This window comes from Artemia sp. Qi Xiang Cuo, chromosome 2 (assembly GCF_049724085.1).
Source record: "Artemia sp. Qi Xiang Cuo chromosome 2, ASM4972408v1, whole genome shotgun sequence".
In the NCBI taxonomy this organism is placed as follows: domain Eukaryota; kingdom Metazoa; phylum Arthropoda; class Branchiopoda; order Anostraca; family Artemiidae; genus Artemia; species Artemia sp. Qi Xiang Cuo.
The window spans coordinates 35,421,461-35,435,737 of NC_142795.1; the positions used below are offsets into that span (position 1 = coordinate 35,421,461).

A 14,277-nucleotide genomic window follows, 5' to 3' on the forward strand; every position below is an offset into this window, starting at 1 on the left:
ATTCCTGTGCTTAGAATTTCCCCGACATTGCCAGTGTTGAGGAGAATGGGGCACAGGGATGGTTTTTGAAATTGACGGTGAAATACCCATGGAAATCCATGACTCGGTAAAAGACTTTGTTTTTCCGTTCATAAATAGACCGGTGGGTAGGGACTCTCTGAGCCCCTACAATTTATCTTTACTAGAGATGGGAGTATGCACTGGATACCTTCAAAACAAAAACTACTTGCCGACCTCAACCCAAAACAGAATATCGTTGTTTATATCGTGCTATTGAAATGGATGGTGGCCAACGGTTTCAGATCCAATTGAACTCACAGAACTATCCTATTCGACCGAAAGTCATACAAAAAAACGTGTATTGATACTTTTGTCAATAAACTTTCAAAAGCGAACACAAAGGTTGAAAAAGACGTCTATGAACTCATTTTGAACTCAGCTTTCGGTAAAATGTGCGAGAGCGTTTGACATAGAAGTCGATGTGACATTGTAACCAACCCCAAAGATTGTGCTCGAATCATTGCGGATCCAAACTTCACATCGTTCACAATCATAGACTCTAATATGGTGCTCCTACATCGCAAGAAAAGAAACGTTGTATTAAATAAAAATATTGCAGGTGGAAATGCAATAGCTGAAATATCCAAGAAACTCATGTTGTCGTTTTATTATAATGTATGCAAGGTACAGTGGCCGATTGAGGGACAAGTTCAAGTATATTACGGGGACACTGATTCACTCCTGTTAAAATTAAAAACTGAAAATCTATTGAATGATTCGGAAAATGGCGAGTACATTAGCTCACGAATTGACTACACTAATTGGGACGAATCCCTCTACCCGGAGCTAGTGAAACACCAGGCCCTAAATCAATTGTTAATGTTAAAATCTGAAACGCGTAGCGATCTGATATCCAGTGGTGTGTTTCCTGGTCCGAAGGTGTACTTTTTGGAAACGCACGGTAAGGATATCAAACAAGTTTGCAAGGGGGTACCTATACACTTCGTAAAAAATAATTTCGACATGAGTGTGTATAGAAACTGTGTGGACCGTTGTTTAGTGCCAAGGGCGAAAGTCATGGCGATTCGCTCTTTACAATTTAAAAACTACACAGTTAGAGTTGAGAAAAACGCCATGTCTGCCATATCAGAAAAAGTCTATTTACTTGTGGTTGGTTTTAAGGTATTGCCACACGTTATTTATTTAATTACACACCATTTTTAATGTAAATATTAAACAAAACTACTCGGTCTAAAAAAATTAACTTAAATTCACCAAAAAAAAAAAGTATAAATTGGGTGGGAGGGATTTTTTTTGGGTAATCAGGTTTTTTTTTAATTCTTTTTTTTCTATCACAATCAATTTTCAATGTGTGTGTGTGTGTGTGTGTGTGTTTGCAAGGCAGATAAATTTCCAGTATTTAATGCCAGCCCCGGCCCGGGCCGCCACAGCGGGCCCCGGCGCCCGGCGCTTCCCGGCCCCGGCCGCCCCCGCGGCCGCCCCCGGCCGCCGCAGTGGCAGCCCCCGGGGGGGGGGGGGACCCCAAAATTTAAAATGTTGTAAGTAAAAGTGTATGATATTATTTCATATGTGTGTGTGTGTGTGTTTGTGCACATTAGTCCAATAAATGTTGTATTTTTTTATAAATAAATAAACAGAAAAAAAAAGTGTATTTATTTAAGTGTTTTTGTTTTTTTTTCCAGTGGCTATTTAAATGTTTTTTTTTTTTTTTATTATAAATAAATTAAAAAAAGTGTATTTTTTTATTCATGTTTAATGTTCATTTTTCAATGTAGTATTTTTTTTTTTAAAGTATTGTCACCTTTTTTATGTATATAATAAAAGAAAATATTATTCTTTATTCTTCTTCTTCTTCCCGTTATTATTATTCTTGAACGGAGTAGTAGTAGTAGTAGTAGTAATAGGGAAATTATTTAGTCATTAGACGGCCATAGTCTACAGTTAGTTGTCCAGGTGAACTATTGAAGGGAAAATGTATCAATTTAAAACACCATTCAGATCGTTTCTGTATAGGCCGTCAATGTCGGTCAAAACAACACTCTTAACTAAAATAATTAAAAATTGTGATAAAATGTTTGTGGAAAAGCATAAAAAAATCTAATATTGATATAGTATTTGTCAGGAGTCATATTATGAAATAAAAGATATTGACACCACCACGGGGTTTGTGCATATAAAATTCATACAGGGACTTTACGTTTTCAGCCTTATTGAAACAAACTCTTGGTCGAATATTGCCGACCTGGCTGAACATATATTGAGCAATTGTCACATGAAACGCTACAACTGGTCGCTATTTACTCTAATCACATGCAGATTTCCGCTACTCTGGTTCATAATAATCTCTTTTGTCACAGTACATGTATTCAAAGACTTTCATTGAACTGTACCTATTATATCATCTACAGAATTGTTCGGGATTCTAGCTCGCTAATAACTCTTAATAAATAAATCTATCCAGGCGCCCCCAAATTTCTGCTCTCAGCGTACAATCAGGCAACTAATAAACCCTACGGCTACATCCTATTGGACCTTAATCAAAATACACCTTAGGATCAGCGTGTAGTCACTGAAATTTTTGAAAATGAAATTACATTATATCTCCGCGTGATCAGCAAACAGACCTGTTAGTTAACATCATGACTCTAAAGAAACTACATGAAAAATGATGGCTGTTTACGTTTTTAAGCCGTTCAAAACCTATGCGCAGGAAGGCAATACTCAAACATGGTATTGACAATGATTTCATTAATATAATATCCGAACTTTGTTTAAATTTGATCGAGGGTAATGTTCAAGTGCCAGAAGTAGTTAAGCAACAGGCAAAGCAACATCGTTTTATTGTACGTACATTGGTCTCGAAAAGTAAATTAGATAATTTAAATATTAAATGACTTCTTCAGATGGGTTGTATCTTTTTCACACATTTTCACACAAAATATGAATGAACTTTAATCAGTTTTTTCTAAAGAGAGAGAGAGAGAGAGAGAGAGAAGTTCAAAATAATCTAAATATACGACAAAATAAATCGCTTTCTCACCTGAATAACACTTTGAGAACAATCTGAAAAAATTCATTGACACTGAGCGTATTGACGATGATAAAAAACTGCTTTTACTTCAAGATGCACTTCGCCGAGTGGACAAACACAAGTCCTATCGCTCGAAGCCCATTGCTGCTGCTGCTATTGATTCCAAAAAAGAATCATCTCCTCGGCATTCTGCTGCTGCTGGAACAAATTTAACTACGGTGTATATGTATTAATTTTTTATGAAATTTTGAAATCAAAGGACCACAAATTAGGTGTACAACAGAAACCGAATCCTAGCCGATATCTTAGAAAGTTATAACAGTCAAGTTGAGAGCAATTGAGCAGGGATCGTAAGTCGGGGCAAGAGCCATGATAAGCTTGATTTAATATATTACATGGCAATAAATCGTAAAGAACTATTGTCATTTGACACTCATCTATAAAACTTTCTAAATACATTAAACTTCCCCAAAACTCTTATTGGCAATAGACAAATTCTAAAAAAAAATTAATGGACATGTATCATCGTCATCATCATCAGCAAAAACATTGACACAATTAAAAAATGAACTTGAAGAAGAAGATTTTAAATCAATTTTGGAAAATACTAGCACAGCACTGATAGCTAGACAAAATGGAGGACGTATCAAGTCATCATCATCACCACCCACAGCCAATATACAAAAGGGTAGCGGACGTTACCCAATGTGTTTACTTACGAATTGTTTGAAGTTCTGAAAGATGCTTATCAAAATATTGGTGAGACGGGGAGTTTATGTACCCCCACCACTCTTTCCAAAGTCACTTGTGTTCGCACTAAAAAAGTACAAGACTACCTACAAAATGAATCAAGTTACACTCTGCATAGAAATCATAGACTTCGTGCCAATCAATATCGAAAAACTAAAGCCTTTTACCCATTGCATATAATGCAAGCAGATCTCCTGACTCTAGATGAGCTTCAAAGACATCACAATACACCGTACAAGTACATTCTACTTGCAATCAGTGTTTATAGTCATTATGCATATGCAATTCCATTGCAATCAAAGAGAGGTGTTGAAGTTGTTCAGGCATTGAAAGTATTCTCCAACAGGATTCGTATAAAAAAATTCAAACGGTTCGCGGTAGTGAATTTGTCAATCCCCATGTTGCAAAAGTACTAGAAAAATATAGTACACTGCTCTATCATAGTCACAGTCCTATAAAGGCTGCATTGGCCGAACGATTGATAAGAACTATTCGAATTTTAATTTCAAGATATTTTACATTGAAAAATACATCGGCTTTTATTCATGATCTTGATAAAATCATGTTGATTTATAATCAACGACCTCATCGATCATTGTCCAACTCTACGCCAACGGAAGTTCACCATTCTGATCATGATACAATTGACACCTTTCTTAAACAGTATTCCAATGAATCGGCTGTCAAGAAGAAGAAAAATAAATTCAATGTTGGTGATTGCTCTCGAATCAATAAATCAAGTCTTGTTATTAAAAAACTGAATTACTTCTTGTACAACTAAGTTTTTAAAGTGTAATAGCTCACAAAATCTAGACAGATAACTAATCGACTGAGTGATACCAAGTATGAAGAGATTTTTGGTGGGATTTATGAATATGAATTGAAAACACTAAAAAATGATAGTGAAATCTATAGAATTGAAAAGATATTAAAGACACGTACTCGTGGGGGTAAGAAACAGTTACTTGTTTTATGGCTAGGATACAACTCTGATTTTGATTCTTGGATCGGTGTTGAAGATATTGACAATGCCCAATGATTTCTATGTAACTTTCATGTCCAATGTTTCCGATCCTCTCTACAATGACTTGAATAGAACAAGTGATTTTTTGACGAAACTCTCACCCACAATCAAATTTGGAGGTGCATATGAAGTGGGTATTGTCAATTGTAGTCTCAAATATATCAATGACATCTTGAGAAGTGATATTAAAAATGATATAAAAATGGTACCCTATGATTTGCCGCCCCCAACAACGGATAAAGAACTAATTAAAAAAATCATTAGGTTGGAGTACCCATATATTCAATTACCCTATGAGGAGCTCACCTGCATCAATGGTATATGTCGTACTATCAATAAAAGAATTTAAGCTCTTAAAAAAGGAGCTTTTCATTTCAACTACTCAAAGTAGGAGGGCAAGATCTACATTAGTTCCCCTATTGCCAATGAAAAGGTTATTCTCAATGATAACCTAAAGGACGTTCTTGGCTTTAAGCTCAATATAATCAATGGTAGAAGGGCTGGAAACACTAATTTCTTTTTTGCTGACTACCCACCTGCCTTCTCCACGGACACTTGTATATTTCTCTACGCTTCATTTGTGGAAACATCTCGGGTTGGTAATTCAAATTTCCCCCTCCTATGAGTTCTTGAACGAAAAACCAACCAACAACATGTTCACCACTACAATATAAAGCATCTTCAGTATATTCCCGTAAACACTTCCTATTTGGAACTCTGTCAGTTAACACTAAGAACCGAATTAGGTGATTCTCTAGCAATTTCAAAAGGCTTAGCATCGATTACAAGTCATATTCTACCAATTGTAAACGACAACGGCACAATAACCTAAAATTAATAATAGAAGAATTCCTAGCGTATTCCACAAGATTGATATTGTTGTAGATACGTTCATGCCATCACAAACAGACAAGGAAGTAGGGTATACCATAGGGCAGACTACAAGGTCAGGTTATGTTCTTGGACGATGGATTACTAAGCTATTTTGCTCTGCGCTACCCCTAGCCAGAAAATATCTCGTGCCTGCTGCGTCGCATTTTGCTGCCTCTGCACTACAGGACTGGGGTTCGGGCAAGAATTTCAAGGAGAGTGTTAAGAAAAATATTAGATCTTCATCAAGAGCCGTTGGTGAACAATTAAAATCTCGACAATATGGGGATGGATTAAAGAGGATACGTTTTCGTCATTCACTCATCAGTCTCCAGCCAGGCGGGAAGCAAAGGACATCAACAAGGACTGTGAGAAATAAAACCACGAAGTCCAATAAGCAACAGAAGAAGAAGAAGAAAAAGAAAAGATTGTTAGATCAAAGAAGGATTTCTTCTCTTAAGATGACTTATCTCCCCCACAAGGAATAATATCCATCAATCAGTTCCTCATTGAATCTATTCAATGCTGAAAATGTTTATGTCAGTGTCAAGTATGGCTACTATGAACAATTTCACCCCCACCAACCTCTCTCAGAAAATATACACTTTCAAATATTTTTCAATGAAGACTATTTCATTGATTTGTCGTCAACATTTATCGATTTAAATGTTGTGGTGAAGAAAAAGTCAGATAATATAACTCCAACTGCTGGCGATGGTCTCTCCTATGAAAACTGTAATCTACACAATCTATTCAAAGAAATTAATGTATTTATTAATGGAACATTGGGGAGCACTAGAAATAATTTATCAAACTATGCAAGCTACATACAATTCATGATGATGACACCAAAGGCGAACAAGGAGATGAGAGGACAATCGCTGGGCTATGAATATCGATCAGGTGTTGATACTGACGGTGAGTTGACTACAGTAGTAACCCAGGAGTATTATCCAGTTGGAAAATTAAATCATGAGATATTCAATATATCCCAATAGCTACCCCCCAATGTCAAGATTGACATAAGGTTACAGATGGTACCATCAAATTTCGTTTTGGGAAAAACACTTCCTGCAGCACCTGATGAAAATGTCATTATGACATCGGCAATTCTCCACGTACGAAAACAACAAGTTGTGAACTCTGTTGCATTGGCAGTTGAGAAGCTAAGAGCCAATGGTAACAACATTAAACTTCTTGTCCCCCATAAAATCACCAATCAACGTCACATTGCCACCGGTTCTCGTAACTATAGCGATTCGTCATTTATCAATGGAGAAATCCCATCAAAATTGGCTTCGGCCTTTGTGAAGAGTGGCAGTGCCGTTGGATCCTGGACTGAACCTCCCCTTGATTTTAATTTTTCGGTCTATCTAGCCTCGTGTGCAAAGTGAATGGTATTCCACGGTACACTCTATCTTTTGACTAAAAATCCTATAGAACTCTGTACGAGTTGACCATGCAGTCCCTAGATCAGGACTCAACTACTTGAAAATGGAATAACCGATTCAATGTTTTCAAAAAATCATGGGATTATTGTTTTGGACTTGTCAGGCACACAGGATATAACCATAGTACGAACCGGGAATGTACGTTAAGAGTGTACATTTGCCAATGCTCTGACTGAGAGTATCATGCTAATATCTCTGAGTCAATTTGAAACCTATTGGGAAATCAAGACAGACGGCATTGTTCTACTAGACCTAGCACCATGAACACAAACCAAATAATCAACGTATTTAGTATGGATCCATACATGTCCAAGTACAAGTCCTATTGCATACCTTCGGACTTCATTGAAAAAATTCCAAGTGTTAACAATACCCTACTCATTGTTAATAGCAGTCCATCAACTTTGAAGACCGGTCATTGGCTATGCGTCTCGCAAACAGAAAAAAACATTGACTTTTTTTACCCTTTTTGACTACCATATAAGTTCTACACTCCATACACCAGTAGCTTGATTAAAATTTGTGGTAATACCCGTGTTAAGAATTTGCAAAGATTACAAGATTTTGTAACTAAGACATGTGTCTTTCACATACTACTTTTTTTCATGTTCAGATGTAGTGGCTACACCCACAAGCAGTTTCTCAACATCTGCGTTGACTTACCTCGATTGAACGACTTTCTAGTGGATAATATACTTACAAGTGTATTTAATATTTATTTTAGTGTCCTGATAATAAATTGTTAAAAAGTTTTATTTTAATTTGTTTATTAATAAAAAATTTATATACTTGATAAAACTACTTTTTTACTATTTAGATCTCATCCTCTAGTAGGTATTTGTTGACATTAACTAAATCAGGTAGATTATCTGGATTCACCGTGTACTGATCATGATGTACTGCAAAATCAGGGTCAAATCTTCTATAGTAGAGTGTGACTTCACTCTTGTTATATCTCTTTGTATAGTCAATGATACTACTCTCATTCATTCTAAAGAATTCACATGTTTAAATTTGCCTATTTGAAGCAATTTCACAAACAGTGTCCTCAAGTTGCGAATCACAGTCCGTCAGTGCCAAATAAAAATCAGTGGGCTTATAATCATAACACCCAGTGTCTTCACAACGATGACGTAGAAACCATATTCTTTTGTTGTTCCAACAGCTGAATCGTTGACCCGGTTCCTCCTCCCAGAACAATCTAAAACCACGACGATACCAATCTCGTAGCAATAAACTAAAATCACGGTTAGGATTCTTTCCAATCATACCGGGATATGTACTCTCCCACTGCTTGCATTTATCATAATGACAATTGGAGCATAGGTGACATCTAGGATGAGAGTCACACACCTCTTCAAGACAGGAATTACAACCTTTAATTTGTACAGCATATCCTCTGTGCAATTTACACGGGTTGCATAATCCACACTTTTCATCATACTCCTCAATCATTGTGCATTTCTCACATGATGACCAGCTGCCCTGTGTGTACATACATAACGGACATGTATGGAACATTTTGTCATGTGTTAACGCTCTCACTGCCACAATGAAACTGAGCTAGCAACAACAAAAAAATTGTCTGAGAGAGAGAGAGGAGTAAATCATCCTTGAGCACCATCTTTCTTATGAAAAAAAAAGTCCTAAATTTCTAAACTAATGTTTAAAAGCATATCCACAATATCATTTTGTCCTGTTGGGATCAATATATCAATAAATTGTGTAAAGGCATTTGGACCACATTGTAGAAGCTTTATACAATAGTCTAATGATGGAGAATCAGTTTTCATTATATTGACAAGCATTCTTCGAGAAAATATCTTCCTTTGAATAGACAACTCTAGAAAATCATCATCTAGAATCAAACGTTTGTCCGTAAGAACTAGATTCCTCATGATTCGATCTTTCTCGAATCTATCCATTTTTTTTTTTTTTTTTAGTCCTAACTCTCTCACGATCAACTTCAGACTAAACAGAATTTCTTTTTTCTACTCTATGAAATATACGCTTGTCTACTATAGAAAAAAAAATACCATTGATTTAGAAACATTTTTATTGAACATAATTACAATAATAATATTCACTGATGCATTTTGTTCTCATCAATATATTTCGATAGGACATCTAACGCTGACCGAAGTTTATTTATGTGGATAATATTTACTTTTCCAGCAAAACACAGCTGCTCCTCCTGCTTAAATTTGCTTAATGATATCACGTATCTCGCATACATAATGTCCCATTCAAGACAAAGTCTACAACCAGCAGTTATTTCCACAGCTACATTAGGTACTCGTATATCGTTGATGCTGCTGCTTTCGGTTCCATCATTAATCTCCAATAGTGTAAATGCACCACTCATTTTTTTTTTTTCACTAATATCCTTGCAAATAAAATATTTTCTTTGAATTCAATTCTCTTAATAATATGAATTGTAAAGAAAACTATTCCTTTTATTCAAATCCTAATAACCAATCAAGTTATACTCGTTCCTCTTGGCAAAGGTGTAATGATCTGTAGAATAGGACTACCAGAAAAACCTGTTTGGTACGGGCGCATACGCAAAGTATATACCTTCAAGCAAATTCCATATGATATTTCAAATTACTATAGCTTCCATAGAAATGATACCTCTTTGCAAATGACCCTGGTAACCCAATTACTTGAAAACCTACACACATATATATGCCACAGGCGTAGGGTTCAAATATATAGATGCCTGGCCCGTGGTAAGGCATATTACGCAATCACTGGTGAAACCTTCATATGACTTACTACTGGCGCATCCTTACAGGTGTCACTTTCAAGTTTGGATTCTTAATATATCTGTATGCAGTTCCCCTTTTGTCACTAATAGTCTGTGAAAATGAATTAAACTGCATCAACTGATTGTTTATGTTTTTAATTGATTCAATGCGATTTCTAAGTAATATAATTTTGTATTTATAGGATTTCCTATTAATATAATATATTTATATTAGTTTTTATTGCTAACCAAATATCTTAAAAGTGTTCCTTGATGTGACGATATTTGAAAATATGTTTGAAACGGTGTAAATATGTTGAATAGAAAGGGTTAAAAATGAATCTGGATTGGTGCAATGGTCTTGTCAGTCATTTAAATTTTGTAAATACAGCACAGTATGGCTTAGACGTCTAATTTAAATATAAGTTTAAAATTAACTGACATTTTAGAGATTACGGGGCAAAACTCGTCAAATCTCACCAGAAACCGCAAAAGAAGGAATTTTTCTGATGAGTAGAGATATTAATACCAAATAAATTTTTAGGTGTAAAGAGACAGGCATAGGAAAAACATATAAAAAGACATTCTTGACCCATTACCAAAATACAAGCATTAATAAATTTAAACTAAGCTTTTTCAATCTTTCTAATTCTGCCGGGTAGGACTAAACTGTCATTTGCGACAGCAGTGGAGGGCCAATTAAATAGCTGATTATTTTCCCTAAATTGAGATTGGTAAGCCACTAATAGCAAAATACCTGTTGTTCAAAAGGACATCCAAAAGTTCCCCATAAACGAAATTGATTTTTAGGAAAGTCACTGCATGTAGATGTAAGGACGTGTTTAACTAAAATGCCAGAGCTTCGGACAAATGTTGCTTCACAGCTACCAAATATATGTTGCTGTAAATAAATACATAAAAGTATGGTTAAAAATAAATAGATCCATTGAATAAAATACATTACATTTCTTAGAGATACACTGGTTCGAAAAATACATACGCTAGTCGAACATGTAATAGCGGAAAATATTTGTTCATAATAAACATTAATAGTTAAGGTTTGAAATACAAAGCCGACGCCTTTATTTTCCATACAAGAGTACGTTAATACAAAATCAACGTCTGTATTGTTTTCAAGTTTTTTGAAAAAGCTGTCTAAGAAATTTTTCCAAATAAATACCTTTCGTTTTCTGTCAGTAAGAATTCAAAGGAAAATGCATTAATTTATCATCCTTAATGAATCCTAATTTCAGCCTAATGAAATTTTCAATTTCTTTTTGATCAGTTTCTGAAACACTTTACAGTACAGTACATGTAAAACCTGTTACTATATGTATTATGCCCGGGCCGAATTATAATCATACTTGTGGATAAAATCAAAATTGCGCACAACTTCAGCGCCAATTACGAATGCCGTTCATAACTTCTCAAGTTGAGATTCGAGAATAATGATCGGAGACGAGATTTAAGGCATAATTCTTTGAAACTAGAAAAGATGGAAGCTTGCAACATCAGGTCCTATATCTGTAAGAAGAATCTGGAAATAACACTAAAACACAGTGTTAGTAGGGAATAGATACAGGTTGCGACTTTGGTAACGAAAAGGTTCTCTATTGTTGAAAATTTGATCCGCGTAAGCCACTAGATATGTTCTTTTTTCATAAATATTCACATATAAATTCAATAGAAACACAAAATAATGTTTGATTACTTACTTTTTGATAAGCGACCAGCGAATATATATAAAAAATCGTTATAAAAAAGCCCGTATCTTTGAATTATACGGTTATCTAATAATCAGGTATACTGGAAAGAGCAACTAGACTATCAAAATTTTAAAAATTAGCCACACAAAACTTTTTAAATGATTTAAGTGGGAATCGGAATTGAAAACAGTCCCCGCGCACATGTAAAGGCACACATGTGAATTTTTGTTTCCCGATTTTTCTTTCGTCTTATCTTTACTTTTTTGGCATTCTTACCTGAATAGCTGATAATCAAGGATTCAGGTATTGGTAATCTGATAACCAGACGATAAGATAATTAGCTATTGAGGGTAAATCAGTGGATCCTTCTGCGGCAGAAGGGTGTGCCTAGGGCCTCAATAGTTCATTTCCGTGAAATGTAGTTAAAATCCACATGGATGAAAGATTTACCCCTTAACCACCTTCATTTGGATTTAAATATTTAAATTAAGCAAGCAATTTGGAAATGATTTGGAAATTTCAGGGATGATGATAAATAGAAGTTCAAATAGGGATAAAATCCTGTTAACAGACAGTGATAAAATATGCAAAAATACTAGATATTTCAGTCACACATGCAGTGACCGAAATATCTAGTATTTTTGTGAAATTTATCACTGTCGATTAAAAGGATTTTATCCCTATTTCGAATTTTTATTTATCGTCATGGAAAGGCAGTGTGGTCTTCGAACTTATATACTTCAGGGATAATAATCCCCTCTTGTTGCAAAAGTATCTATAGTGTAAAAAAAATCACACTGATATGCCCACCTATATAAAGGTGGAAAGGGTGGGGGGACATTTTTACTAGCAATATTTGACCAATGACTCCCACTTTCAATTCTAAAATTTTGAAATTACAACCTGAAAAATTAAGTTTGGCATTTTAGACCCCCCCCCTCTCCCACCCCCTATAAAAAAATAAATGAATGCACCCTCTTGAAGGAATATTTTCATTTTCGAAGTATAGTTATGGAGAAGTTAAACTTAAAGTGGGTACTTGAGTAAGGATAACTTTGAAAATATGATTTTGTTTATGTAAACAAAATATTATTGTCGTATATTATCTTTCCCAACTCAATTGTGCATGTGGAGATGTTCCGGAGGAATTATCCGGGCGCTATTTTCCTCGTGTTTTGATTTCCGAAAAAAATTCTACGGAGGGGGCATTTCCGAAGCGATCGAGAAACCGATTAGAGATTGAAGTCTTTTTCGAATTAAAGTATGATAAGGATAATTTTTCAGGCTGAATCGTCATCAAGAAATTTTATACGGAGGAGGGATTTTCAGCGAAGATGAAACTGTCTGGAGGGAGCTCGACAGGGAGGCGTGTATTTTACTTTGGATGAAATTTTCGCTGATGTTTCCCGTTAGGGGGGGGGAAATATTTAATGGCGGCTGAGCCTGATTTACCTGCATTATTTGAAAAACGAAAAGAAATTAAATAAAAAAAATATGTTTTCTTAACTGAAAGTTAGGAGCACATTAAAACTCAAAACGAACAAAAATTATTCCGCATATGAAGGGTTGCCCCCTTCTCAATACCTTGCTCTTTACACTTAAGTTTGACTGTTTGACCCAATTTGTAAGAACTGCTACTGAAACGCTAATGAAACTGCTACTGAAAGCGATTAGAGATTGGAGTCTTTTTCGAATGAAAGTATGCTAAGGATATTTTTTCAGGCTGAATTGTCCTCAAGAAATTTTATGCGGAGGGGGGATTTTCAGCGAGGATGGAACTGTCTGGAGAGAGCTCGACAGGGAGGCGTGTATTTTACTTTGGATGAAATTTTCGCTGATGTTTCCCGTTAGGGGGGGGGTATATTTCATGGCGGCTGAGCCTGATTTACCTGCATTATTTGAAAAACGAACAGAAATTAAATTAAAAAAAAATTGTTTTAACTGAAAGTGAGGAGCAATACTAAAACTCAAAACGAACAAAAATTATTCCGCATATGAAGGGTTGCCCCCTTCTCAATACCTTGCTCTTTACACTTAAGTTTGACTGTTTAACCCAATTTGTAAGAACTGCTACTGAAACGCAGGGACCGTTTAATTAAGATAAGATAAGATTTTATTCAATATCAATACGCATACAATAATACACTTTGCTAGTCCTATTGTTTATTTGTTTGTTTGTTTGTTTTTTTTCCCCAGGGGTGATCGTATCGACCCAGTGATACAAAAATATCGTGAGAAGGCTCATTCGGACGGAAATTAAAATTTCTAGTGCACTTTTTAAGTGACAAAACAAATGGAGGTCACCTATGCCCCCTCCCACGCTAATTTTTTTCCCAAAGTCGCCTGATCAAAATTTTGAGACAGTCATTTTGTTCAGCATGGTCGAAAATATGATAAATATGTCTCTTGGGATGACTTAATCCCTCGAAGTCCCCGGGGGAAGGGCTGAAAGTTATGAACTTTACCAAATGCCAGTTTATAGTAGTGGTTTGTGGGATGCATTCAGAGGTTTTCAGAGGGGATTTTTGCGGGGAGGAGGGGGTGATTCGGTTTGGGGTTATGTGGGAGGATCTTACCACGAAAGAAGTTGTAATGGGAGATGGAACATTGCTATGAAGGGGGCGCCGGATTTCACAGCATTATTTAAATAAAGATCAGAAATTATATATATAAAA

At 35.5% G+C, this 14,277-nt stretch overlaps 1 protein-coding gene across 1 annotated transcript in view; it reads right to left on the minus strand.

Annotated features, from left to right (window-relative positions):
- The window catches only part of LOC148955176 (vitellogenin-1-like), a 346,909-nt gene that overhangs the window by 165,099 nt on the left and 167,533 nt on the right, over positions 1-14,277 (minus strand). The window contains exon 5 of the mRNA XM_089100639.1: positions 10,654-10,797. Within this exon, the coding sequence (XP_088956765.1) occupies positions 10,654-10,797 (144 nt within the window). The remainder of the gene's footprint in view (positions 1-10,653; positions 10,798-14,277) is intronic.